Here is a 25490-nt window from a genome sequence, read left to right on the forward strand (position 1 = left end):
AAAGAAGAGAACCGTGGACCCATCTCAACTACTGGTACATTTGGGGCTCTCTTTAATACGGGTAAGGTCACTGTGATCCCAGTAAAGAACCAGATCTCAAGACCGTGGACGTGATGAATTCTGGGTAGCTTCTTGTTTCAATCCAGAGGTTATGAAACCTTTGGAAATCATTTCACCCATAACAGAGCTGGTATCAAGTGTCTGGTGACATTCTTAAGCTCTGACATTATTCCTGCTTTGTCAATGGAGTCTTGAGGACTGCGACTTTGGGAACAGGATCATGATAGACAAGAAGAGTTTCTTGAGTTAGTGAGAAAACTCCACCAATTGTTTTTGGTGACTTCCTCTGCAAAGGTCCCCATTACATGGTGATTGCAACAGATGCCAACAGTAGAATTAGGAGAAACCATTCATTCTCAGTAAGTCTAGAGACTGAGAACCTGAGTGGAAAATAAATTGCAACAATGGCTTTGAGTTTAAGATGAGTTTGAGAGCTCTGCTCTTGTTCAAAACTCATATTCTTCTTCACTCTATCCTCATCTGTACTGACAGTTCAGCAGTTGTAGTAGGTATCGAGTGAGGGTAAAAAACCAGATCCTTAAAAAGTAGGAGACAATGTCTTACGAGATTTGTATTGGGATACAGAGTCTTTCACCTCTAGTAAATTGGTTCCGATCCAGCTAAGATTGCTTATGACTGGAAGTTATTACTGTCTGCTGGTTGCTCTGTGGCCTACATTAAGTAGGCTAGTGTTCTCAGTCCAGTTTCTGACAAACAGGTTACACATCATACAAACTATAATCATACATGAAACTAATTGACATCCTGCTAGCTGTTTCAGCAGACAGTCCTAGGATTGAATAAGCATGGATACTAACTCATTGTCGTGTTCTTAGAGGTGGTCCCTCTAAGTGTTGAGGCACGCTAGCAGAGTGCTGTGTGGGTTGATGATATACCTGTTCTGTGAATAAGCAGATTCCAGTCTCCAGGGCTGTTTAATCTGGCACTTTTTGTGAGCATTACATTATTAATAAAGAAAGAGGTAGAGGTGAAGGCTTGGAAGTGAGTTTAATGCACTTCTCAAAATGGCCAGATGAATTATAGATTAAAAAGATTTTTTTTTAATCTTGTATCTTTGTACCTCCTATATTTAAATAGGTATCTGGCACATATTTCATGTTACATATGACTGTTTTCTTCCACTTCCTTTAAGTTAAATCTCCATGCAGTTTTTAAAGTAGTATATTAATACTGCAATATTTTTTTCTGATATACTAGTTCTGTTTTTTACATTGACATCAATAAAATATTGAAAAGAATTTAATTTCAGAGGCCCAAAGTTTTTTTAATGTCAATAGAAGCATTTCTAGAGATTAATATTTTGTGATATCCAAAGCCTCACATTTCAAATAATCGAATCATAGAACTAGAAGGAATCTCAAGAGGTCATCTAGTCCAGTCCCCTGCACTCGTGGCAGGATTAAGTATTATCTAGACCATTCTTAACAGGTGTTTGTCTAACCTGCTCATGGAGACTCCACAACCTCCCTAGGCAATTTATTCCAGTGCTTAACCACCCTGACAGTAAATTTTTCCTAATGTCCAACCTAAACCTCCCTTGCTGCAATTTAAGTCCATTGCTTCTTGTTCTATCCTTAGAGGTTAAGAAAATCAATTTTTCTTCCTCCTCCTTGTAACAACCTTTTACAAACTTGAAAACTGTTATCATGTCCCCTCTGTCTTCTCTTTTCCAGACTAAACAAACCCAGTTTTTTTCAGTCTTCCCTCATAGGTCATGTTTTCCAGACCTTTAGTCATTTTTGTTGCTCTTCTCTGGACTCTCTCCGATTTGTCCACATTCTTCCTGAAATGTTTTGCCCAGAACTGGACACAATACTCCAGATGAGGCCTAATGAGCATGGAGTAGAGCAGAAGAATTACTTCTCGTGTCTTGCTTACAACACTCCTGCTAATACATCCCACAAGGATGTTTGCTTTTTTCGCAACAGTATTACACTGTTCACTCATATTTAGCTTGTGGTCCACTATGACCCCCAGATCCCTTTCCGCAGTACTTCTTCCTAGGCAGTCATTTCCCATTTTGTATGTGTACAACTGATTGTTCCTTCCTAAGTAGAGTACTTTGCATTTGTCCTTATTGAATTACATCCTATTTACGTCAGATCATTTCTCCTGTTTGTCCAGATCATTTTAAATTTCAATCCTATCCTCCAAAGCACTTGCAACCCCTCCCAGCTTGGTATCGTTCGCAAAATTTATAAGTGTACTCTGTATGCCATTATCTAAATCATTGATGAAAATAATTGAACAGAACTAGACCCAGAACTGATTCCCACTCGTTATGCCCTTCCAGTATGACTGTGAGCCACCGATAACTACTCTCTGGGAACGGTTTTCCAACCAGGTTTGCACCCACCTTATAGTAACTCCATCTTGGCTGCATGTCCCTAGTTTGTTTATGATGGTGGAAACACAGGAGAAAAAAATGGAGCAACACTGCAGACAGCAATGGAAGATAGCTAGTTTGTTTATGAGAGGGTCATGCGAGACAGTATCAAAAGCTTTACTAAAGTCAAGATATACCACATCTTACTGCTCACCCCCACTTGCAGAAATTTTTTTTACAAATAAAAATTTCTTTTAAAGACAGAATTAATTGCACCTTTGTAGATCTCAGTCAGGGCTGCCCAGAGGATTCTGGGGGCCTGGGGTCTTCGGCGGCGGGGGGGCCCCGCTTCGGCGGTAATTTGGCGGCGGGGGGTCCTTCCACTCCGGGACCCGCCGACGAAGTGCCCCGAAGACCCACGGTGGGGGCCTCCCGCCGCCAAATTACTGCCGAAGACCGGGCTGCACTTCGGCGGTGGGTCCCGCTTCGGCAGTAATTCGGAGGCGGGGGTCCTTCTGCCTCGGAGCAGAAGGACCCCCCGCCGCCGAAGACCCGGAGTGGAAGAAGCTCCGGGGACCCAGGCCCCGTGAGAGTTTTCCGGGGCCTCTGGAGCGAGTGAAGGACCCTGCTCCAGGCGCCCCGAAAAACTCTCCTGGGGGCCTGGGGCAAACTGCCCCACTTGCCCCCCGCCCCGGGTGGCCCTGATCTCAGTTCACAACTGTCATCTCTGTTCCTTCATGCAACACTCGAATAAGTACCCTCTTCTGTCTTTTCCTCACTAGTACAAGTGTAAAATCTGTCTAAATATGTAGTCCTGTCTCTCTTCATATTATTGTGTAATTGTGGGAGCAGTTCTGGTTCAGCCTAACTGAAACTACAACAGTCAGATATGGAAAGAGACTTCATCAGGTTCATATTTAAATATATTCAGTACCGCAGTCTTTTGGGTCTAAAATGAGGGGGAATCAGTTAGGTGAATGAGAAGTTAGTAGAATAGTGTGCTGCACATTAACCTATTTTAAGACTAATGTGGCTGTTATTAAGATTACAATTCATTTTTGGTGGATGTCTTTATGCTAGATGTGGGAATTCCAGATAATCCCATTAAAAAAGATCCAAAATAACTAGGCTCCTGTTGTTTTTTCAGATATTTTAAAGCTTGCCATTTCCATAGTAGGTATTGTTCTCAGTTCCACCAAAGTATCCATGAATTAGAAAACAACCTCAGGGGATAGTTTAGGGAATTAATAATGTGATCTAGATCCCATTGCAAAGCTGCCATTCTGAGTCCAGTTAAGGTAACTTGTGGTTAAGGTGCTTTCTGTAATTAATATTGAGTTTGTCAGTAAACCAGGTTTTAAACAGTTTGCCAGTGTGGTGAATACCAAGCATAACTATTTTAAAACATAGGCTGAACACTGTTCTAAATTAATCCTTCGGCTTGGACGCTCAATCAAGTCCAGGTCAGCGTGGAAACATTGGCAGGGTAGTAGAAGGAGCTTGTGCTACTGCTATCTATTCTGTTTAAAAATATTTGTGCACTGTACTCTGTGCTTGACAAGGATTCAAGAAGGGACATGGGTCCTGTCCAAGGAGTTCACAATCTAAGGACAGAGAGATAAAGAGACAGAAGCTAGGGAAAGGAAAATAATAACAGGCAATTTTATGTGTTAACATCCTATCCTATTATTAAATAGCTTACTTCAGTTCTCAGGCTTTTCAGTCCAGTACCTTTTTATGAATACTGTATTCATTTAATGCTTAAAAATAAATCACCAGAGAGTTTTTTGTCCAGTTGTATAGATATACTGAAACGTTTGGCAGTGAATTCTGAATAGTTGCTATCTTAGGGAAGGTTGTATCCATTACTATTGGGATAAAGTTAACAATACGTTTATAGGAACCTAGATTGAGAAAGGCCTACCTATTGGAGCAATGATTCATCTGAAATATCTATTAGAGAGATTTACTTGGACCTACAATTTTTTCCTTTTCTCTAATGTCTGTCAAAGAGCAATATGAGCATTTCAGAAGGGAAAAGTACTAACAGGAGAGACTTTTAGAAGAAACTAGTAGATATTTAGAAGAGACTGATCTCAATGGAAGTTTGTATGGAAGTAGGGTCTACCTATATGGATCTAGTTGCAGGATCAGAGCCTTGAAATTATTATGTTTTTGTCTATACCATATAATAACTATAGGGAATTGCAGTAAAGAAAATATAGTCACACTCTGTATTGGAATAAAATTATATTTCATAAAAAGACTAATAAAGAGAAATTAAATGGGTAGTCAGTTTTATAGATTGTGCTTATAACCATCTATAACATGTACTACTCATGGCTCTAACATGCTTGTAAATTTTGATAATTTACTAACTTGTTATAAATACTTATTAATGTAAAAGAAATGGTCCGTAATCACCATTTAATCAATTTCTTTTGTTTTGAATCCATCATTTGGAATGGGAGGGAGGAGGCAATAGGATAGTACAAAGACAGCAAATATTTTTGGGACTTTGCTATAATGGAGTATTGAGGTGTACAGCTTTTCTTGTAGTGCTAGTATCTTATTTTTTAAAAAGGTAGTTAGTTTGCTACATTGGGAGAAGTATACCACCAAAAAGAGAAAATAAAATCGTCTCAAATGGATTGCACAGGATATAAATTAGCATAGATCTAATAATACTTAGCTTTCATATAATGCTTCTCATCTGTGGATTTCACAGTGCTTTTACAAAGAAAGAGAGGTATTATACTTCCATTTCACAGTGGAACTAAGACACAGAGCATTTCCAATGATTTGCCAAAAGTCACACAGCAGGTTGACAGCAGAGCCAGGGACAGAAAAACAGAACATAGATCTCTGAACTTCTTGTTCAGTTCCTTCATTACCAAGTCCCATCTTTTCAATTTGACACTTTATGTATATATCAATGTTTACTTGTATTTGCTGCCATTCTTATAATTGAGGATATGTTTTAGTCATTTACGGCCTGTGACCTGGTCTTGACTTCTACCTACACACACACGCGCGCGCGCTCGCTCTCTCTTTCTCTCTCTGTGTATACCTACCTACACACACACACACGCACCCCTGACTAAATTTTGCAGAGCCTGGCCCATGGGTGCTCAGCCTGAGGGTGACGCAGGGACTTGGGGGAATGAGGACGGCCCAGGACCCCTGCTGGTGCTGGCAGCAGGGGGTTTGGCGGGGCCAGCAGGCTCCTTTCTTACACTGCACTTCCTGGGAAGTGGGGATGTCCCCATTGCTCAGCTCCTGCACGGAGGTGTAGCCAGGCAGTCTGTGCCTGCTGAGAGCGCTGGCTTCGCAGCTCCCATTGCTGGGAACCGTGGCCAATGGGAGCGGCAGGGGCGGTGCCTGTAGGCAGAGGGAGCGTGCAGAGCTTCCTGGCCATGCTTCCACCTAGGAGCTGAACAAGGGGGATGTTGCTACTTCTGGGGAGCTCCCCCCCAAGGCAAGCACCTCCCAGAGCCTGCCACACCCCTGAGCTGCCCCCCAGCCTCCTGAGTTTCCTTCCAACCCTGATATTCTATGAGTCACAGAGGTCATGGAAAGTCACAGAATCTGTGACAAACTCGCAGCCTTATTTATAATTGTCAATGGAGACTTACTGATGGGACACTTCCTGGTTTTGTTTTTTAATAGATCTCTATTGCTGGCTGAGCTTGAAAAGGAAGAGAAAGAAAAGGACTGGTATTATGCTCAGCTTCAGAACCTGACTAAGAGGATAGATGGTCTCCCTCTTACTGAAAATGTAAGTATCTACAATAGCAGCGTATTTTCTCATGTAATTGGTGCTGTGATGTGCATTTTGATGCTCTGTATATTTTATAAACTAGTTAAAATAATTTTTTGTGAAAAGAATGTTTCCTGTGCTCCAAATAAAAAACTAATATTCTGTCTAAATAATATAATTGCACCAGTACCAGCAATTGCCTGTTTTCAGGTATCATTTTACAAGGAAAAATCCATGCAAGAAGTCCCCCTCATGGGGGGAACATAGTAAAATCTCATGCATGGTTAATTAAAATACGCTATTTTTACTCTTTTGACATTCTACATCAAAGTCCTTAATTTCTAGCAGCTTCATAATTTTCTTCAACTTTGAGAAGCAGTATTATGTTAGTCAAAGATACAACTTCAATAAGAGCTCTTAATTCAGGACAATGTTACTGGCAAAATGAGTGAAATATGGGTATAGATTTTGCAGATGCAGCTGACCCATCTGGGCCTTCGCTTTGTCACCTGCAGCACCACAAATGGAAATGAAAAAATACCACAGCAACACTGACTTTTTTACTATGAATAATTAAGGCTGAGGACCTTAGCAGGAAACATGTACTGTATTAATAAAGTTTTCTGAAACAGTTCTAACAGTAAATATGTAATGGTAAAGAGACAATTCTCATATTATGCCAATTGTCCCCCCTCAGTCCTCTTTTTCTCAATATTAAACATACCACGTTTTTTAATCTTTCTTCATAGATCTAAACATTTGATCATTTCTATAGCTCTCCTCTGGACTTTCTCCAATTTGTCCACATCTTTTTTAAAGTATGGAACCCAGAAATGGAGATAGTATTGCAGCTGAGGCTTCACTAGGGCTGAGTACATATGGGAGGTAACTGCCCTCGTCTTCCATTCAACCCTCCTGTTGATACACCCTATAACAGAGGTGGACAAGCTTTTTGGCCCGAGGGCCACATCTGGGTGGGGAAATGAATGTAGGGCTGGGGCAGGGGGTTGGGATGCAGGAGGGAGTGCTGGGTGTGGGAGGGGGTGCGGTGTGCAGGAAAGGGCTCGGCAAGGGATTGGGGCAGAGGAGGGGTGCGAGGTGTAGGAGAGGGCTTAGGGAAGGGGATTGGGGTGTGGAGTGCAGGAGGGGGTTCAGGGCAGGGGTGAGGGAGGAGTGCGGCAGGGGGTTGGGATGCAGGAGGGGTGCAAGGGGCAGCATGGGGCTCAGGGTAAGGAGTTGGGGTGCAGCAGGGGTGCGAGGTGGAGCAGAGGGCTCAGGACAGGGAGCTGGGGTGCAGGAGGGGTTCGGGGTGTGGGCTCTGGCCTGGCACTGCTTCCCTGGAGCGGCTTCGGGGTGGCAGCAGGGCTAAGACAGGCTCTCTGCTGGCCCCAGCCCTGCGCCACTCCCAGAAGCGGCCGGCACCACGTCCCTGTGGCCCCTGGGGGGTTGGGGGGGTACCACCCCCGAAGCTCCCATTAGCTGTGGTTTCCCGTTCCCGGCCAAAGGGAGCTGCAGGGGGCGGTGCCTGCAGGTGAGGGCAGTGCACGGAGCCCTCTGTCCTCCCTCCCCCAGGGGCCGCAGGGACGTGGTGCTGGCCACTTCCGGGATCGGCGTGAGGCCTGCGGCACCACAGAGGTGGTAATCCTGTGGGCCAGATCCAAAGCCCTGATGGGCTGGATCCAGCCCACGGGCCGAAGTTTGCTCACCCCTGCCCTAGAATGTTAGTCTTTTTTGCAGCTTCATCACATATTGACTCATATTCAATTTGTGATCCACGGCAATGCCCAGATCCCTTTCTGCAATACTACTGCACAGCCTAGTGGTCCCCAAACAGTGGGGCACACCTCTGTAGGGGGGCACAGAGGCATGTTCAAGAGAGTGCGGCAGGGCCTGGGCCAGCCTCCATGGGGGAGGGGAGGGAGCACACCCAGCCCCGCTCTGCTCCCAGCTCCACCCTGGCCCCAGCCTTGGCTCCCAGCCACGGCCCTGCTCCTGTAGTCCCCCGACCCCTACTTCCGGCCCCAGCTCCCAACCCCTGCTCCTTGGGGGGCACGGAGAGGTTCCATTATGGGTAAAGATGAGCACAACAGAAAAAGTTGGGGGGGGCCACTGACATAGCCAGTTATTCCCTATTTTGTGTTTGTGCTTTTGAGTTTTCCTTCCTAAATGTAGCATTTTGCCCTTTATTGATCTTCATCTTGTTGATTTCAGGCCAATTTTCAAGGTTGTCTTGAATTCTAATACTGTCCTCCAAAGTGCTTGCAACCTGTCTCTTGGTATCATGAATATATTTTAAACACAGACTTTCAACTCCATTAGCCAAGTCATTAATGAAAGTTTGAATAGTACCGGACCCAGAACAGACCCCTCTACGACCTCACTAGATGTGTCCTCTCAGTTTGACAGTGTACATAGATAACTAGTCTTCTAAACTTTTATTTTTATTGTTTTTATATAAAATATAAACACATGCACAAGATGGAAATAGCTATAAATAACAAAATTCAGCATTCATTATTTACAAAACCTGGAAAAAAACGAAAATGAACAAAAAACCCTGAACCCATACATGTCATGCAGGGGATTAATTATTTAAGTGACTAAATAGATAAATAAATGAGAACATAACCTATGAGTATCAGGGACTAATAGATACTAAATTGCAAAAGTATGCAATAGCTTCATGTCTAACCAGACATCCTCATATTTCTTCCAAGCATTTCCGTTAGAGAATTAAAATTCTCATACACTGCAAGATCACAAAAGTGCTAGGTAGCTTTATTGCAGGAACTCATCTAGCAGAAATAGATGCCAATAGAATCAAGAAGATGTAGGCAGATGCTGAATATCATTCACCATTGAATTCTAAGAGCAGAGGCACATCCATCTTAATGCATAAAAGTATAACTTTTCAATGTATATAGACTTGATCTGAGCCTGAAGGAAGGTGCATTTTCTTGAAGGCTGTATCAGTTTCAAAAAGCTAATTCTAGGAAGCATTTACAATCTAAGTGGAGGTAATTCTGAATTTTTCAAGGACACTGCAGACATTCTTTCTAATAAAAATGACAGTCCTGTAATGCTGGGAAGCAATTGGAATACTATGCTAGATAGACATCTGGACAAATCCAATTTACAAAGCACAATAGGCCAATCCTCATTATTAATGAATTAACTTGATTTAAAATATATATTGAAACTGAGACACCCAAGGACCAGGACTATTCATATTTCTCCATAGTACATTCATCTTACTCCAGAACTGACTTTTTTCTTGTGTACTCAGAACTGATTCCGGCATGCCTAGAAGCAACTATTGATAATATATTTAATTTCATATCATGCGCCAATTATACTTACCATTAGGGCTGTCGATTAATTGCAATTAACTCAAAAAAAATTAACTGCAATTAAAAAATGTATCGTGATTAATTGCACTGTTAAACAATAGAATACCAATTGAAATGTATTAAATATTTTTGGATGTTTTTCTACATTTTCAAATATATTGATTTCAATTACAACACAATACAAAGTGTACAGTGCTCACTTTATAGTATTTTTATTACAAATATTTGCACTGTAAAAATTATAAACAAAAGAAATAGTATTTTTCAGTTCCCCTCATACAAGTACTGTAGTGCAATCTCTAACGTGAAAGTATAACTTACAAATGTAGATTTGTTTTTGTTACATAACTGCACTCAAAAACAAAACAATGTAAAATTTTAGAGCCTACGAGTCCACTACTTCTTGTTTGTCTTAGCGATGGGCTGAACAAGTTTATTTACATTTACGGGAGATACTGCTTCCTGCTTCTTATTTACAGTGTCACCTGAAAGCGAGAACAGGCGTTTGCATGGCACTTTTGTAGCTGGCATTGTAAGGTATTTAGGTGCCATATATGCCAAACACTCGTATGCCCCTTCATGTTTCAGCCACCATTCCGGAGGACATGCTTCCATGCTGATGATGATCGTTAAAAAAACAGTGTATTAATTACATTTGTGACTGAACTCCTTGGGGGAGAATTGTATGCCCCCTGCTCTGTTTTACCTGCATAATGCCATATAATTCATGTTATAGCAGTCTCGGACGATGACCCAGCACATCTTCTTTGATTTACAAACACTGTCACTGCAGATTTGACAAAACGCAAAGAAGATACCAATGTGAGATTTCTAAAAATAGCTATAGCACTCGACCTAAGGTTTAAGAATCTGAAGTGCTGTCCAAAATCTGAGAGGGATGAGGTGTGGAACATGCTTTCAGAAGTCTGAAAAGAGCAACACTCTGATGCAGAAATTACAGAACCCAAACCACCAAAAAAAAAAAAAAATCAACCTTCTGCTGGTGACATCTGACTCAGATGATGAAAATGAACATGCATCGGTCTGCTCTGCTTTGGATTGTTATTGAGCAGAACTCGTCATCAACATGGACGCATGTCTTCTGGAATGGTGGTTGAAGCATGAAGGGACATATGAATCATTAGCGCATCTGGCACGTAAATATCTTGCGACTCCGGTTACAACAGTGCCATGCGAATGCCAGTTCTTGCTTTTTTTTGACATTTTAAACAAGAAGCTGGCACCATTATCTCCTGCAAATATAACCAAACTTGTTTGTCTGAGTAATTGGCTGAAGTAGGACTGAGTAGACTTGTAGGCTCTATAGTTTTACATTGTTTTATTTTTGAATGCAATTATTTTTTTGTACATAATTCCATATTTGTAAGTTCAACTTTCATGATAAAGAGATTGCACTACGGTACTTTTAGGTGAATTGAAATATACTATTTCTTTTGTTTTTTACAGTGCAAATATTTGTATTTAAAAATAAATAGAAAGTGAGCACTGTACACTTTGTATTCTGTGTTGTAACTGAAATCAATATATTTGAAAATGTAGCAAATATCCAAAAATATTTAAATAAATGGTATTTTATTATTTTCTAACAGTGCGATTAATCGCCCGACAGCCCTACTTACCATAGAAGCTGATTACACTTCATTGAAATTTTCTAGGTGAAACCTGAACACTGCTACTAAAATATGCAAAATTTTGTTCCACAGTTGATTCAGTCATCTCTAATGTTGTACAAGAAAATAAGTACGCAGTTTCTCAGATACTATCTCTTGGGAAACTCTAAAAGCTACTGTAATGGGTGAGTGCATAAAGTATGCCATCCAAAAGAAGAGAGAGAGACTCAATTTACTAGAGACTCTGTCTAAGGAAATAGGTGAGTTGCAGAGAGTGCACAAGATTGACCCAAATAATGAAAACCTCCTATGTTCTCTGATCAACACCAAATATAAATATAATGAAAGCTTATCCAGCCAAGTCAAACTGACACTCAACAGAGTCAGACAAAGATATTACTAATGGGAAGATAAAGCATGTAAGCTACTTTCCATAAGACTTAGGATGGAATTAGCCAACAACCATATTTCTTATTACAAGAAGACGGGAGTGCCATCCTTGAACCAGTAGATATAAATAAACAATTCAACCAATTTTATCAGGCTTTTTATAAATCAGACAACCAGTTTGACTCTAACAAATTTGATCATTTCATTGCAGGCCTACTTTTTAATACCCCACTTCAGAACAATTGTTGTTTATGGACAAAGCTTTCACAAAACAAGAGATTGAACAGGCTACAAAAAAATATGAATTCCAGCAAGACTCCTGCGATGGATGGCTTTCTGGCAGATTTCTACAAAACATTTTATAATCTGCATCTTCTGTTCTTTCAAAGGTCTTCATTGAAACATTCCAAAAAAGGAACCATGTCTCACAAAATGAGAACTGCTTTAATTACTTTAATATCAAAAAACAAAAAAGATATCGCAACTGTGGTGACTTCCTCCACATATCTATATTGAACACAGATTGCAAAATTTCAAAAATTGTAATGACATGACTGAACACCATCATCCCATCAGTTATACACTCAAATAACAGTAGTTTCATTAAAGCAAGATTGGCTGCTGATAATAAGAGAAAAATCGATCAATTGATCCAGAAAGTTCAGATATCAAATGTTCTCTCCATACCTTATCTCTAGATGTGCAGAAGGCATTTGAAAAATATTGAATGGCTTTATCTAATGGCTGTCCTAAAAAAATTCGGATTTGGACCAATATTCCTGAATTGGGTCAGTATATTATGCAACTCTCCCTTCACTTTAGTATAAACTATGGGAATTATTTCTCCCATACTTCAGCTAAAAAAAGGGACATGACAGGGCTGTCACCTCTTGCACCTTTTTTTTAATTGCTCTCTTGAACCACTGGCAATGTATATACTTCAGCACTCAGACATTGAAGGGGTGATTATAAACAGGGAAGAACACAAAATCAGTTTATATTCTGACGACGTTTTTGTACTATTGAAGAATCCCTCCTCATCAGTCCCGAGTAGTTGACATCTTCGGAGAGATCTTTGGTTTTTACATTAACTGGAATAAATCGCAAGCAATGGATATATGCAAAAGACCAGATCCTTCTCAGTTTCAGCATTTTCCATTTCAGATATGCAAGGAAATAACTTATTTAGGTATTAAGATTTGTCCTAATCTTCCCAAAATTGTTTCTGTAAATATGGGCTATATATTAAAAGAAATTTCCAAGGATGTAGAGAGCTGGCATCTCCTCCCTCTATCTTTACTGGGGGAACAGAAATAGTCAAAATGAATATCTGCCAGAGATTGACTGCAAGGTCTCTCCTTCACTCTTTGCTCGAATAAGTGGGCTTATCATGCAATTTATGGTAAAAAACATCTTCATTTGTCACACAATACCCTAAAAAGTGTGGGCAACTGGAGACATTGGGTTGACAGATTTATATCTATATTATCTAGAATTCCAAGTGTGTCCTTTTGTAAGGCGGTTCTCTTCCAGTGGCTTTAAATACACACCAGCTTGGTTTGAGATTCAGAAAAGCTTAGCTATGCTGTTTGCTTCTCTCTCTTCTTTTATATACGTAGAGAGGCTACCCATACCCTTAAGGGAAATTTTAATCTTTGCAACTTCATGGGGCATCCTGCAACACGTTATGACAATCACATCATCCAGTCTTACTAAATCTGTTCTTGTAGCACTGAGGGAGAACCCACGCCTAAGGATCAAGGCCAACTTCACACTTTCCATCCATGCAGTTTGGATAGAAGAGGATTAACAAAAATTAAAGATAAAATACAAGATAATAGACTGACCTCCTTCAATTGTATGTGTAACAAATATCAGCTACTGCTGTTTTCACAGTTCTTCTTCCAGCAGCTATGCTCAAGGATTCATGCAAGAATAGGGAACAATTGGTCTGTTTCAATTCTCTCACCTCTAGAAGAATATATTAGGAAATAAGGAAACAAAAGTCACTTTGTAGGAATTACTTATAGGTGACTTAATGCTTTGCAGTAACTTCCCACTCTCAGTCTCAAAGAAAAATAGGAAAAAGAACTTCACCATCTCAACAGAAATCTGGGAGGATATCTAGCTTAATGTGAAAGATACTTCAAGCTCTTTATCCTTGTGATGCTTCCAGTACAAGATATTTAAAACGTACACTGGAACTCCAGAACAATTGTTTAAGGCTAAATGGGCAACACACAAACAGCCACATATCAAGTATTCTGTATACCTGTCAGAAAATGCATGTGTTCTCTCTCAAAAACTCAGTGCTCTCTCAAAAACGTTGTCACTATCTTTCCTTTTCCAAGCTTGTATATTTTAGGGATGCTGGATGAGTTGGTATTACAAGTTAACATTAAGAAATGAATTGCAGTAACTGTGTTAGTGGTCAAAAGAGTTATTTTGAGAAAATGGAAATCTGTAATTCCTCCCTCATACAGTCTGGTTTAGTGAGCTATCTACAAATTCGCTGATGTGAACAATAAACAATGCTTAATAGATAACTATTGTTTGAGTATGGTTTATTCAACCAATTTTGTATCCACTATACAGTAATTTAATCTAGAACACATTTCCCTAGTTTCCTTATGAGAATGTCATGTGGGATTATTTTAGTAAGATTTTTGACATACAGATATATTGTGCATTTTAATGTATGCACTTTAATTCTATTTTCCACCAATTCAGACAGCCTAATCCTGCAAAGTGCTGAGCAACCTGAGCTCCCACTAAAGTCATGAAAAAAAGCAGTAGACATGCTTTCACTAACTTCATTGGGCAATGAGTTCTCAGCACTTCATAGAAATAGACTTATTCATCTCTCTCACTCCTTTTCTTCTTCCTCCAACCGCTCTCTTACTCCTACTGTCCAGGATCCCAAGTTGTTACCTCCGGAGTGCTAACATGATCAGGGAGAGTAAGTTAGTGAACAGTGCCTCAACCAGAGCGTGTGTTCGTAGCTCAGGATACATTCTGTAACATATGCAGAGGAAGAACAATGGTTCAGATTTGACATGTGCTGGTATGCAAGACTTGTTCACTATAATAATTTTCTTTTCTTTTAAAGTCTTACTGTGCCCTTTCTGTTTAGAACATATTAAAATCACTGTCCCTGTTCCTTGACTGTCTTCCAGTACCCTCTGCAGAAGAAAAGACACTGCTTTCAGTGTTGGAGGCCAGATAAATCAGAGGATTACAAAATTGAACACCCAGTTTGTTTACTGTTTCTGAATCTTCCCTTGTTAATTTGACTTTAAGCAAATAATCCTTATATTCCAAACGTACAGTTGATTCTCCATGCCTTCTGTTCTTTTTTTATACTGCATCCTTTAAGATCTCAAATAATATTTTCATTTGCTGTCTCAAGAGCCTAAACTAAAGATGTTAGCAGTCTTGTCATTGTTGCCTACTGAGTGATCTGGTTTCTTATTTATCATTGTTCATTGGAGATCTGGAATGTTTGTCCAGAGTACCCATGATTTTAGTTATCATGTACACAGTGTACTATATTTAAGTGGGTTAGTTGAAGAAATATCTCATGAAGGTGCTAGCAGTCAAAATTCCATTGTTATTCATTAGACAGATTTTCTCTTTGGGGCAAGCGTGTAGCACAGAGGCACTCTTTTAATGGAACTCAGATATATTTGAACTCCAACAAATTGCCTGCCACTGTACAAAATTTAGAAGATTTAGTCTCTGCTCCAGATTATTAAACTATATTACAGGCATTACAGTCCAAATATAGCATTGTATAAATGCAAGAAATATAACATTAAAACTAGGGCTGTCAAGCGATTAAAAAGGTTATTCGTGTGATTGATCTTTTTAATATAAATATTTTTGGATGTTTTCTACATATTCAAATATATTGATTTCAATTATAACACAGAATACAAAGTGTACAGTGCTCACTTAATATTTATTTTTGATTACAAATATTTGCACTGTAAGAAACAAAAAAAAAGTGTTTTTCAATTCACCTAGTACAGGTACTGTAGTGCAATCTCTTTATCATGAAAGTTGAACTTACAAATGTAGAATTATGTAAAAAAAAAACTGCATTCAAAAATAAAACAATATATAACTTTAGAGCTTACAAATCCACTCAGTTCTACTTCTTGTTCAGCCAATTGCTCAAACAAGTTTGTTTACATTAGTGGGAGATAATGCTGCCTACTTCTTGTTTACAATATCACCTGAAAGTGAGAACAGGCATTCACATGGCACTGTTATAGCTGGCATCGCAAGATTTTTACTTGCCAGATGTGCTAAAGAGTCATTTGCCTGTTCATGCTTCGACCACCGTTCCAGCGGACGTGTCCATGCTGATGATGGGTTTTGCTCAATAACTATCCAAACAGTGAGGACCGATGCATGTTCATTTTCATCACCTGAATCAGATGCCACCAGCAGAAGGTTGATTTTCTTTTTTGGTGGTTTGGGTTCTGTAGTTTCCATCTCAAAGTATTGCTCTTTGAAGACTTCTGAAAGCATGTTCCACACCTCGTTCCTCTCAGATTTTGGAAGGCACTTCAGATTCTTAAACCTTGGGTTGAGTCCTGTCGCTATCTTTAGAAAACTCACATTGCTATCTTCTTTGCATTTTGTGAAATCTGCAGCAAAAGTGTTCTTAAAATGAAGAACATGTGCTGAGTCATCATCTGAGACTACTATAACATGAAATATATGGCAGAATGTGGGTAAAATAGAGCCAGAGACATACCATTCTCCCCAAATAGTTCAGTCACAAATTTAATTAATGCATTATTTTTTTAACAAGTATCATCAGCATGGAAGCATGTCCTCTGGAATGGTGGCCAAAGCATGAATGGGCATACAAATGTTTAGCATATCTGGCACTAAAATACCTTTCAATGCCGGCTACAAAAGTGCCATGCGAACTCCTGTTATCACTTTCAGGTGATATTGTAAACAGGAAGTGGGCAGCATTGTCTCCCAGAAATGTAAACATACTTGTTTGTCTTAATGATTGGCTGAACGAGAAGTAGGACTGAGTGGACTTGTAGGCTCTAAAGTTTTGCATTATTTTGTTTTTGAGTGCAGTTACATAACAAAAAAAAATCTACATTTCTAAGTTGCACTTTCTCGATAAAGAGATTGCACTAAAATACTTTATGAGGTGAATTGAAAAATATTTTCTGTTTATCATTTTTCTAGGGCAAATATTTGTAATAAAAAATAATATAAAGGGAGCCGTGTAAACTTCGTATTCTGTATTGTTTGAAATCAATATATTTGAAAATGTAGAAAAACATCCAAAAACATTTTATAAATTTAAATTGGTATTCTATTTAACAATGCAATTAAAACTGCGATTAATTTTTTTAATCACGATTAATTTTTTTGAGTTAATCGCATGAGTTAACTGCGATTAATCAACAGCCCTATTAAAACAATATACATTGACATATATGATATATCAGTATACGGTTGAAAACCTTTATGTAGTCTGATTATTTTTTTAGTGAAACTTCATGTATAGTGAAGTTTATTCTGTATGGGCAAGTAAATAAAATATATGGCACATGACAATAAATAACATTGTATTAAAAGGTTAGAAAAGTACATTTTAAATTTGGCTCTATAATTATCAGAAAAAACTATATGAATACCCTAGGGTAAAGAATTCCAACACATCCCATTATCCTGGAGTTAGCATAAATCTGACATACACCAAGAATTGAAGAGAGGCCAAAGTGTACGTGCAACGTATGAGATGGAATGTAAACTTAAATTTGGCAAATATAAAGTTTTGAGATGCATCTCAAGCAAGTAAGAGTTTTTTTTTAGTCTTTTATAACGTTTCACGTTATAAAAGACTATATGATAGGCAAATCATATACACCTCTACCCCGATATAATGCAGTCCGATATAATGCGAATTCGGATATAACGTGGTAAAGCAGCGCTCTTGGGGATGGGGCTGCTTTACTTCGTTATATCCAAATTTGTGTTACCACAAGTGGTTCCTCTGTGCCCCCCCGCCCCATTACTTGCTGCAGCCCTCCCCGGGGGCCCCCTGCCGCAGCTCCGCTTCTCCCCCCTCCCTCTCAGGCTTGCCGCGCCAATCAGCTCTTGAGCACGGCAAACCTGGGAGGGAGAAGAGGCGGAGCTGAGCAGTGTGCTCGTGGGAGGAGGAGGAGGAGGCGGAGTGGAGGTGAGCTGGTGACCCCTACTTGCTGCGCCTCCCCCTCTTCGCCCCCCCCCCGCCATATTTAGAGAGCTTACAGAGTAAGTCTTCTGATGGTATGCTGATTTACATATGTTGATGTCTGAATCCTCCTTGCATGTTGTGGTGTGGTCTTTTGTTTAGACAATTTACATGATTTACAGGAAAAAATCTAGCTATTGGATAGTAGTATGTATCCTTGTTGATAACCAATAATGTTTTATTTTAGTGTTCAGTTTTTATCTAAATTTATGAAGTTCCAGTATGAAATTCATTGTTTTTATCCAGAATTGCTTGCTAAAATGTCTTTTCCATGTTTGGATTCCAGTTCTCCTTGCAAACAGACATGACAAGAAGGCAGTTAGAATATGAGGCAAGGCAAATCAGAGCTGCCATGGAAGAACAATTAGGTACTTGTCAGGACATGGAGAAGCGGGCACAGGTAATGTAATTTTTTTTAAACTAGGTTTTTCTTTTTAAAGTTAAACTGAATAGAATGGGTTATCCTTTTGATTTTATTAAATTATTGGTGATAGTGTTTTTGAAGTGTTTATGAACATAGCAGTGTCTTAAAGTTTTTTCATATAGATAACTTTTTAAATATAAAAATGAGTATCAAAACGTGTATTGTACAAAATCCCTGCTCTCTACAGTAAATGAGCAAATATCCCTCTACTGGATTAGTAGAAGACTTAGGAGAACTTCTGAGGTAGAAAATCCCTCCAAAAGGGGAGTATTTTAAAATATTGGTTGAGTATTATAACTGTAATTTTAAATAGCATATGTCTGAAACTGCCTTTTTTCTAGTCTGCTATACTGTCTTCTTTTAATTTGCATTATTGAGTTTAAAATAAAATCCCACTGCTTTTGTTAAACTGTCACCAAAGTACATGTATAAAGGGCTAATCATTAAATCCAGATGAACCAACAAAAATATACTCATACTCGCTATACCCATAAATCCCTGTTTGCTCCAGCAAAGGTGTTTTTGCCTTCATGAATGCATGCATAATTTTGCAAGCAGACCATTTCACCCATATTTGAAAATAGAACCCAAAGTGGAGCTGTGTGGCACCAGAAATGGAAATTATCAATTGCTGACTGCTCATGCAGACTATTGTCACTATGTCAATGTTGGATAACCTTCATAATTCATTGCCACCCAGTTCCAAAGCATTAAAGTAAATAACTCAGCAGAATAGCATGCTTTCTTGTGACTGAAAGTTTTATCAAAATTAATTAATCAAAATAATATATTCTTCAATCTTCATTTTCTTCATTGAACTATCACTTTAATACAAAATACATATGAAGTAATTTTAATTAGTCAAGTGTCTAATTATTTTTAAGAAGCTTTTCATAATGAAACAGGTAAACAAAGTAGTGGGACTTTCCTAGTATCCCTGGTTTATGTAAAATTCATTTTTGGCACATAATCTGTAGTTTCTCATTTTACGACTCAGTCTTTCAGGTGTGTAGATTAAGGCTGTAGGAGAAAGCAATGCTGAACTGCCAGCAGAAGTGTTAAACAGAGTCCTTTATTATGCACACTTTGGTACAGAGAAGTAAAATGAGTGGGCACTATAGCCTGGATGCCCAGGTTTTATGGGCACTCAAACGAGCTGCTTCTGCTGTTTGAAGTAGGAGTAACTGATATATTTAAAATGGCATATCATATCTGTTCACTGGTTTTAACCTTTAAATACTCTGCCTCTCTCTTCTCTCCCTCCATTCCCCGACTGTAGCTGTATTACTTTGAAAGGATGCTATCTCTAAGTAGCTACCTCCTTATATGTTCTGTTTTCTCTTGGGAATTAACATAGGTAGATCTTAGTTCATGAGACCCTTCAAAAATGTTCAGTGTCCTGTTGATTGTAATCACTGCACCATCCCTATATTTCTACAAAATTCAGAGAAAGAAGGGAAGACATGTATGTGTGCAAGAAAACTATAACTTTCTTCTGAACATGAACTCTAGCTCATTGTGGATTTTCCATATCAAGGGTAGAAATTATTGTATTAAAAATGGATAAAAGTTAACTGGTTTTCAGATAACTAGGAGTAAACTGACATGTTGATAGTGAACTCTATGTAGATTAGTTCATCATAGTGTTCAAGTAATATAAACTAGGCTATTCATACTGGTAAATACAATGAACTTGTATATTCTGCAACTTTCATTCTGCTCCACGGTTTTCTAAGCTTTCAATGTCTTCTGTCAGAATTTATATCTCACACTAAACATTTCACATGTAAAATGTAAGCTTGTGGAAAAAGAAACAATTTAGCCATATACAAATGTGAAAACAATTAAAAGACCCACATTAGAAAGGAGTCAAGTATCAGAGAGGTAGCCGTGTTAGTCTGGATCTGTAAAAAGCGACAAAGAGTTCTGTGGCACCTTATAGACTAGCAGACGTATTGGAGTATAAGCTTTCGTGGGTGAATACCCACTTCATCAGATGCATGTGAAAGGAGGTTAGCCATTTAAATAGTTGTTAAGGAAGTTATAATAAACTGACTTCGTCCACTTCCTAGAGTTCATAACTTCATTTGGAGATCTGAATTGACAAATAGAGAAACCAGATTTAACCTGATTGTTTTGTTTAACTTGACCATTTGAACAATTGTGTAATACTGCTGCTGTTAATAGAGGGAGGTCAAAATTGGAACCATGGATTTTAACCTTTTAAGATTTTGGAGAGATTAAAAGTTAAAAATTTTAAACCTGTCCTTACAAATTTTGTTTCTACTTGAATTAAAAATGAGAAGGCTCTTACTTGTCCTGAACATATAATAATAGAAATGGACCTTGAGAGGTGATCTCATCCAGTGTTTTCAAACTTTTTTTCTCGTGACCCAGTTGAAGAAAATTGTTGATGCCCATGACCCATCATAATTACATCTTTTGACTAGAGTTTTCATAAAATCATAATAATGCAATACATTCCATCTTAACCCACTTTACATAAATAACACTAGACAAAATCATTACTTTTAAACAAAACACTATAAAGGCGATCAGGTTGAGTTTCACTTACTTAATGTGACTGGTGGGCCTGTTTGTTCCTTATGATCTCGTTCCAGTCAGGATCACAGGATGAAAGGGCTACCAGCAAATCAGGTCCACTGTTCAGTCGATTTTTCTTTGGCTTTTAATCTTGTCAGATTTGAAAATCCAACATCACACATGTAGGTTATTGTGAAAGGCAGCAACAAGAGCACTTACTTTACTTAGCTGTGGATATTCTTTGGAAACACTGATCCAAAATGATGACAGGTTTATTGACTTGTGCTGTGTTTTCAGAGTGTTATCACAGGTGAGATGCAGCAGTTCATTCTCTTGCTCAGGTGTCAGATTTAGCTCCATTATTGCCTCAGTGTTTTTGAAAGCAAAAGGATCTTTCACCCAGCGTTTTTCATTCAAATATTCAAACTTCTTTATTGGGAAATAGTGACTAAAACTCTCAGACCGAGCAGCAAGATATAACTGTATGATAGTTTTTATTTAATTCACTTTTTCCTCACTGGTGGTGTTCTCCTCAGTGTGTTGTAACAGTGTTGAGAACATGTAGTAGCTGGGCCGATTACTTTTCAGATGTGCTTGCCACAGTGCCAATGACTTTTGAATTACTTATATCTCCTCACAGTGTTGAAACAAATCATTGCATCTTCCTTGTAACTTCAAGTTTAGTTAATTTAAAATCGAGAAAATGTCAGCAAGGTATGACAACTTATTAACCATCTGTCATCATCAAACAAAGTTGCCAAGTTAGACTCTTTCAGCACCAAAAAAAATGAATGTCATTCCTGAGTTCGTACACCCTGGTAAGCACTCTGCTCCGCGACAGCCACCTTACTTCAGTGTGAAACAGTAAATGCATGTGTTCTGTTACCATGTCTGAGCATAGCACTTCAGAAAGCCTGCTGTTGAGTGAGCTCCCTTTAATGAAGTTTACAATTTTGACTGCTTCCTTCAGTACTGCCATAAGATCAGGAGAAATACCCCCGTATGCCAAAGCTTCACGGTGAATAAAACAATGATTCCAAACAATATTATTGCCAGCTGCCTCACAGATTTTTTTTCACAACTCCATTGTTCTTTCCGGTCATATTTGCTGCACCCTAAGCAAAGGCACACAAGTGGCTCCACGCGGCTCTTGCCCGCAGGCACACCCCTCTCCCCAGCTCCCATTGGCTGGTTCCTGGCCAATGTGAGTGCGGAGCCAGTGCTCAAGATGGGAGCAGCGCGCGGAGCCCCATGGCCCCCCTGCCTAGAAGCCAGACCTACTGTGGGCCTCTTCCAGGGCGTAGGGCGGTGTCGGAACAGGTAGGGACTTCCTTAGCTGGGCAGCACCACTGACGGGACTTTGAAAACCAACCTCTTGCACTGAGACAAGAAAGACATGTGGAAAGAAAGATGATGCAAGGGATAAGGTTTAATTAGGTTTAATAAGGTTTAATTAGGCCACAACCTTATTATTTAACTCATCTGGGAGCTTACCAGCAATAATTTGTAAAATGCAGGTCATGATTCCCTTCCTTAATCACTTTCCTCTAGTGGAAGGCTGCTCCCACTCCTCCTCCCCACATGGTCCCAGCCCATTGCTGGGAGCCCACTGCCCTCTCCTTCTATGAGGGATAAGGTACTGGGGAAAAAGGGGCTGTCTCAGCTGTACCAGACATTAGGAGCCTAATCCTTTCCCCAGCTTCTTTAGGGCTTGTTTCCCCTAAGTCCACTTCAAATTCTGATTTATCAGTGAATCAGACCCCCTATGGAATGAATACTTAGACGGGAGGGGGCCAGTGTTTTACCTGAGCTCCACCAACTCCCAAAGTGTGTGTGTGGGATCTTAAAGGGCTATACTACCCTTTTTTCACCCCAGTCAAGGTAAAGGCATCCTGCCTTAAGGTTGTGTAGATTACATTTTCTAGGTTCAGACATGTCTGAAATTTTGCAAGCATAACTGTTCTTGGCCCAGAGTATCAGAAATCTTGCAAAAACAGGTGGTTTTACAAAATTTCCTACATTTTCAGCCCCAAACTTTTAAACTGTTCAGGATTTCAGCACGGTCAAATCTGTTCACAAATCTTAACCTAAATCTAATCTAGATTAGAGCTTCAATCTAGTATTTATAGATATTGCTTCAATCTAGTAGTATTTATAGATATTGCATCTTTAGATGTCTGAAATATTCTTAAATCTAACTTATTTTTCCTAACCTTATTAAATGTTTTAAACCAGATTATAGTTTTATTTTAGCTTTACAAAAGTGATGATAAATTCACCTGTAATCACACTGATTAGTAAAATTAAAATATTTTTTTAAATAAAGTATTAATAGGATTTGTACACCGTATTTTGCATATGAAGACTCTTTATCCGCAAGTCTTTTGTTAATAATTGTGATGATTTAGAACATAAGAATGGCCATACTGGGTCAGACCAAAGGTCCATCTAGCCCACTGGCCAATGCCAGGTGCCCCAGAGGGAATGAACAGAATAGGTAATCATCAAGTAATCCATCCCTGGTTGCCCATTCCCAGCTTCTGGCAAACAGAGGATAGGGACACCATTTCTGCCCATACTGGCTAAAATAGCCATTGATGGACCTATCCTCCATGAACTTATCTAGTTCTTTTTTTAACCTTGTTATAGTATTATTTTTTTTAATGAATTTGATAGAATTTAGGGCTGTCAATAGCAGTTAACTCATGCGATTAAAAAAAATCGCAATAAAAAATTAATTGATCAATCATACTGTTAAACAATAGAATACCAATTGAAATTTATTAAATATTTTTGGATGTTTTTCTTCATTTTCAAATATATTGATTTCAATTACAACACAGAATACGAAGTGTACAGTGCTCAATTTATATTATTTTTTATTACCAATATTTGTTCTGTAAAAAAGATAAACAAAAGAAATAGTATTTTTCAATTCACCTCATACGAGTACTGTACTGCAATCTCTTTATCATGAAAGTGCAACTTACAAATGTAGATGTTCTTTGTTACATAACTGCACTCAAACAAAAGAATGTAAAACTTTAGAGCCTACAAGTCCACTCAGTCCTACTTCTTCAGCCAATCGCTAAGAGAAACAAGTTGGTTTACATTTACAGGAGATAATGCTGCCCACTTCTTAATTAGTGTCACCTGAAAGTGAGAACAGGTGTTTGTATGGCACTGTTGTAACTGATGTCACAAGATATTTATGTGCCAGATGCGCTAAAGATTCATATGCCTCTTCATGCTTCGGACATTGTTCCAGAGGACATGCTTCCATGCTGATGACATTCGTTTAAAAAAAATGCATTAATTAAATTAATGACTGAACTCCTTGGGGGAGAATTATATGTCTCCTGCTGTTTTACCCGCATTCTACCATATATTTCATGTTATAGCAGTCTTGAATGATGACCCAGCACATGTTGTTCGTTTTAAGGACACTTTCACTTCAAATTTGACAAAATACAAAGAAGATACCAATGTGAATTTTCTAAAGATAGCTACAGCACTGGACCCAAGATTTAAGAATCTGGAGTGTCTTCCAAAATCTGAGAGGGATGAGGCATGGAGCATGCTTTCAGAAGTCTTAAAAGAGCAACACAAAAGAAAAGAGAAAATCAACCTTCTGCCAGGGCCGGCCCACAACATTTTGGCACCTGAGGCGGGGAGCTCAAATGACGCCCCCATGCTCCCTCGCTTGGGCCAAAACTTTGAAAGGTCTCAATTCTGCCTTCTTCCTGTTGTACTCCTTTCATGGTACTGCTCTGCTACCTACCCCAATAAAGGAGAACTAACAACTTAAAATGCCTTGTTCAAAAATTTTAAGTAACACTTAACTTTCAAACACCTGAACAGCAAATGTAACTTTGCTTGTCTGCATAGTAAACACTGGCATTTTTATCTGTTTGAATAATCAAAGTGGTGCTTTCTGTGCCTTGGTTGCAAAGATTTGAACTGCTTCCTGCTGAAGGTCCGCAGTCTGGCCCAGCTCATGCTCTATTGAGATGGTTGCAAGGCCGACCAGCCTCTCCTGTGTCACTATGGAGTGTAGATGTGTTTTTATTAACTTCAGCTTGGAGAAGCTGCATTCTCCACTGGCAATTGTTACAGGAAGTGTTAGAAATATGCGCAGAGCAACAGAAGCATTTGGAAAGAGGGTGGTCATCTTATTTGTGCACATATATTCCAGAATAGCCTTTGGAGTTGATCCTGCTGAAATGTGTGTCTACACTACGATATTACTCCGATTTTACAGAATTCAATTTTTGGAAACAGATTGTATGAAGTCAGGTGCATGCGGCCACACTAAGCACATTTAATTTGGTGGTGTGCGTCCATACTACTGAGGCTAGCGTCGACTTCTGGAGCATTGCACTGTGGGTAGCTATCCCATAGCTTTCCCATAGTTCCCACAGTCTCCCCCACCCACTGGAATTCTGGGTTGAGATCCTAATGCCTGATGGGGCAAAAAACATTGTCATGGGTGGTTCTTGGTACATATCGTCAGGCCCCCCTCTCCCTCCTTCCCTCCCTCCGTGAAAGCAACGGCAGACAACCATCTCACGCCTTTTTTCCTGGGTTACCTGTGCAGACGCCATACGGCAAGCATGGAGCCCGCTCAGCTCAATGCAGCAGTCATAAACATTGTAAACACCTTGCGCGTTATCGTGCAGTTTATGCTGAATCAGAAACTGCAAAACCAGG

General features: G+C 39.2%; 1 protein-coding gene across 8 annotated transcripts in view; it reads left to right on the top strand.

The window, feature by feature from the left end:
• APC (APC regulator of WNT signaling pathway) overlaps positions 1–25490 on the top strand; it is a 202775-nt gene that overhangs the window by 83492 nt on the left and 93793 nt on the right. For all 8 annotated transcript variants that reach the window (XM_039545887.1, XM_039545894.1, XM_039545891.1 and 5 more), the window contains 2 exons: positions 6077–6185; positions 18099–18212. In XM_039545887.1, the coding sequence (XP_039401821.1) occupies positions 6077–6185; positions 18099–18212 (223 nt within the window). The remainder of the gene's footprint in view (positions 1–6076; positions 6186–18098; positions 18213–25490) is intronic.

Source organism: Mauremys reevesii, linkage group 6, assembly GCF_016161935.1.
Source record: "Mauremys reevesii isolate NIE-2019 linkage group 6, ASM1616193v1, whole genome shotgun sequence".
Lineage (NCBI taxonomy): Eukaryota > Metazoa > Chordata > Testudines > Geoemydidae > Mauremys > Mauremys reevesii.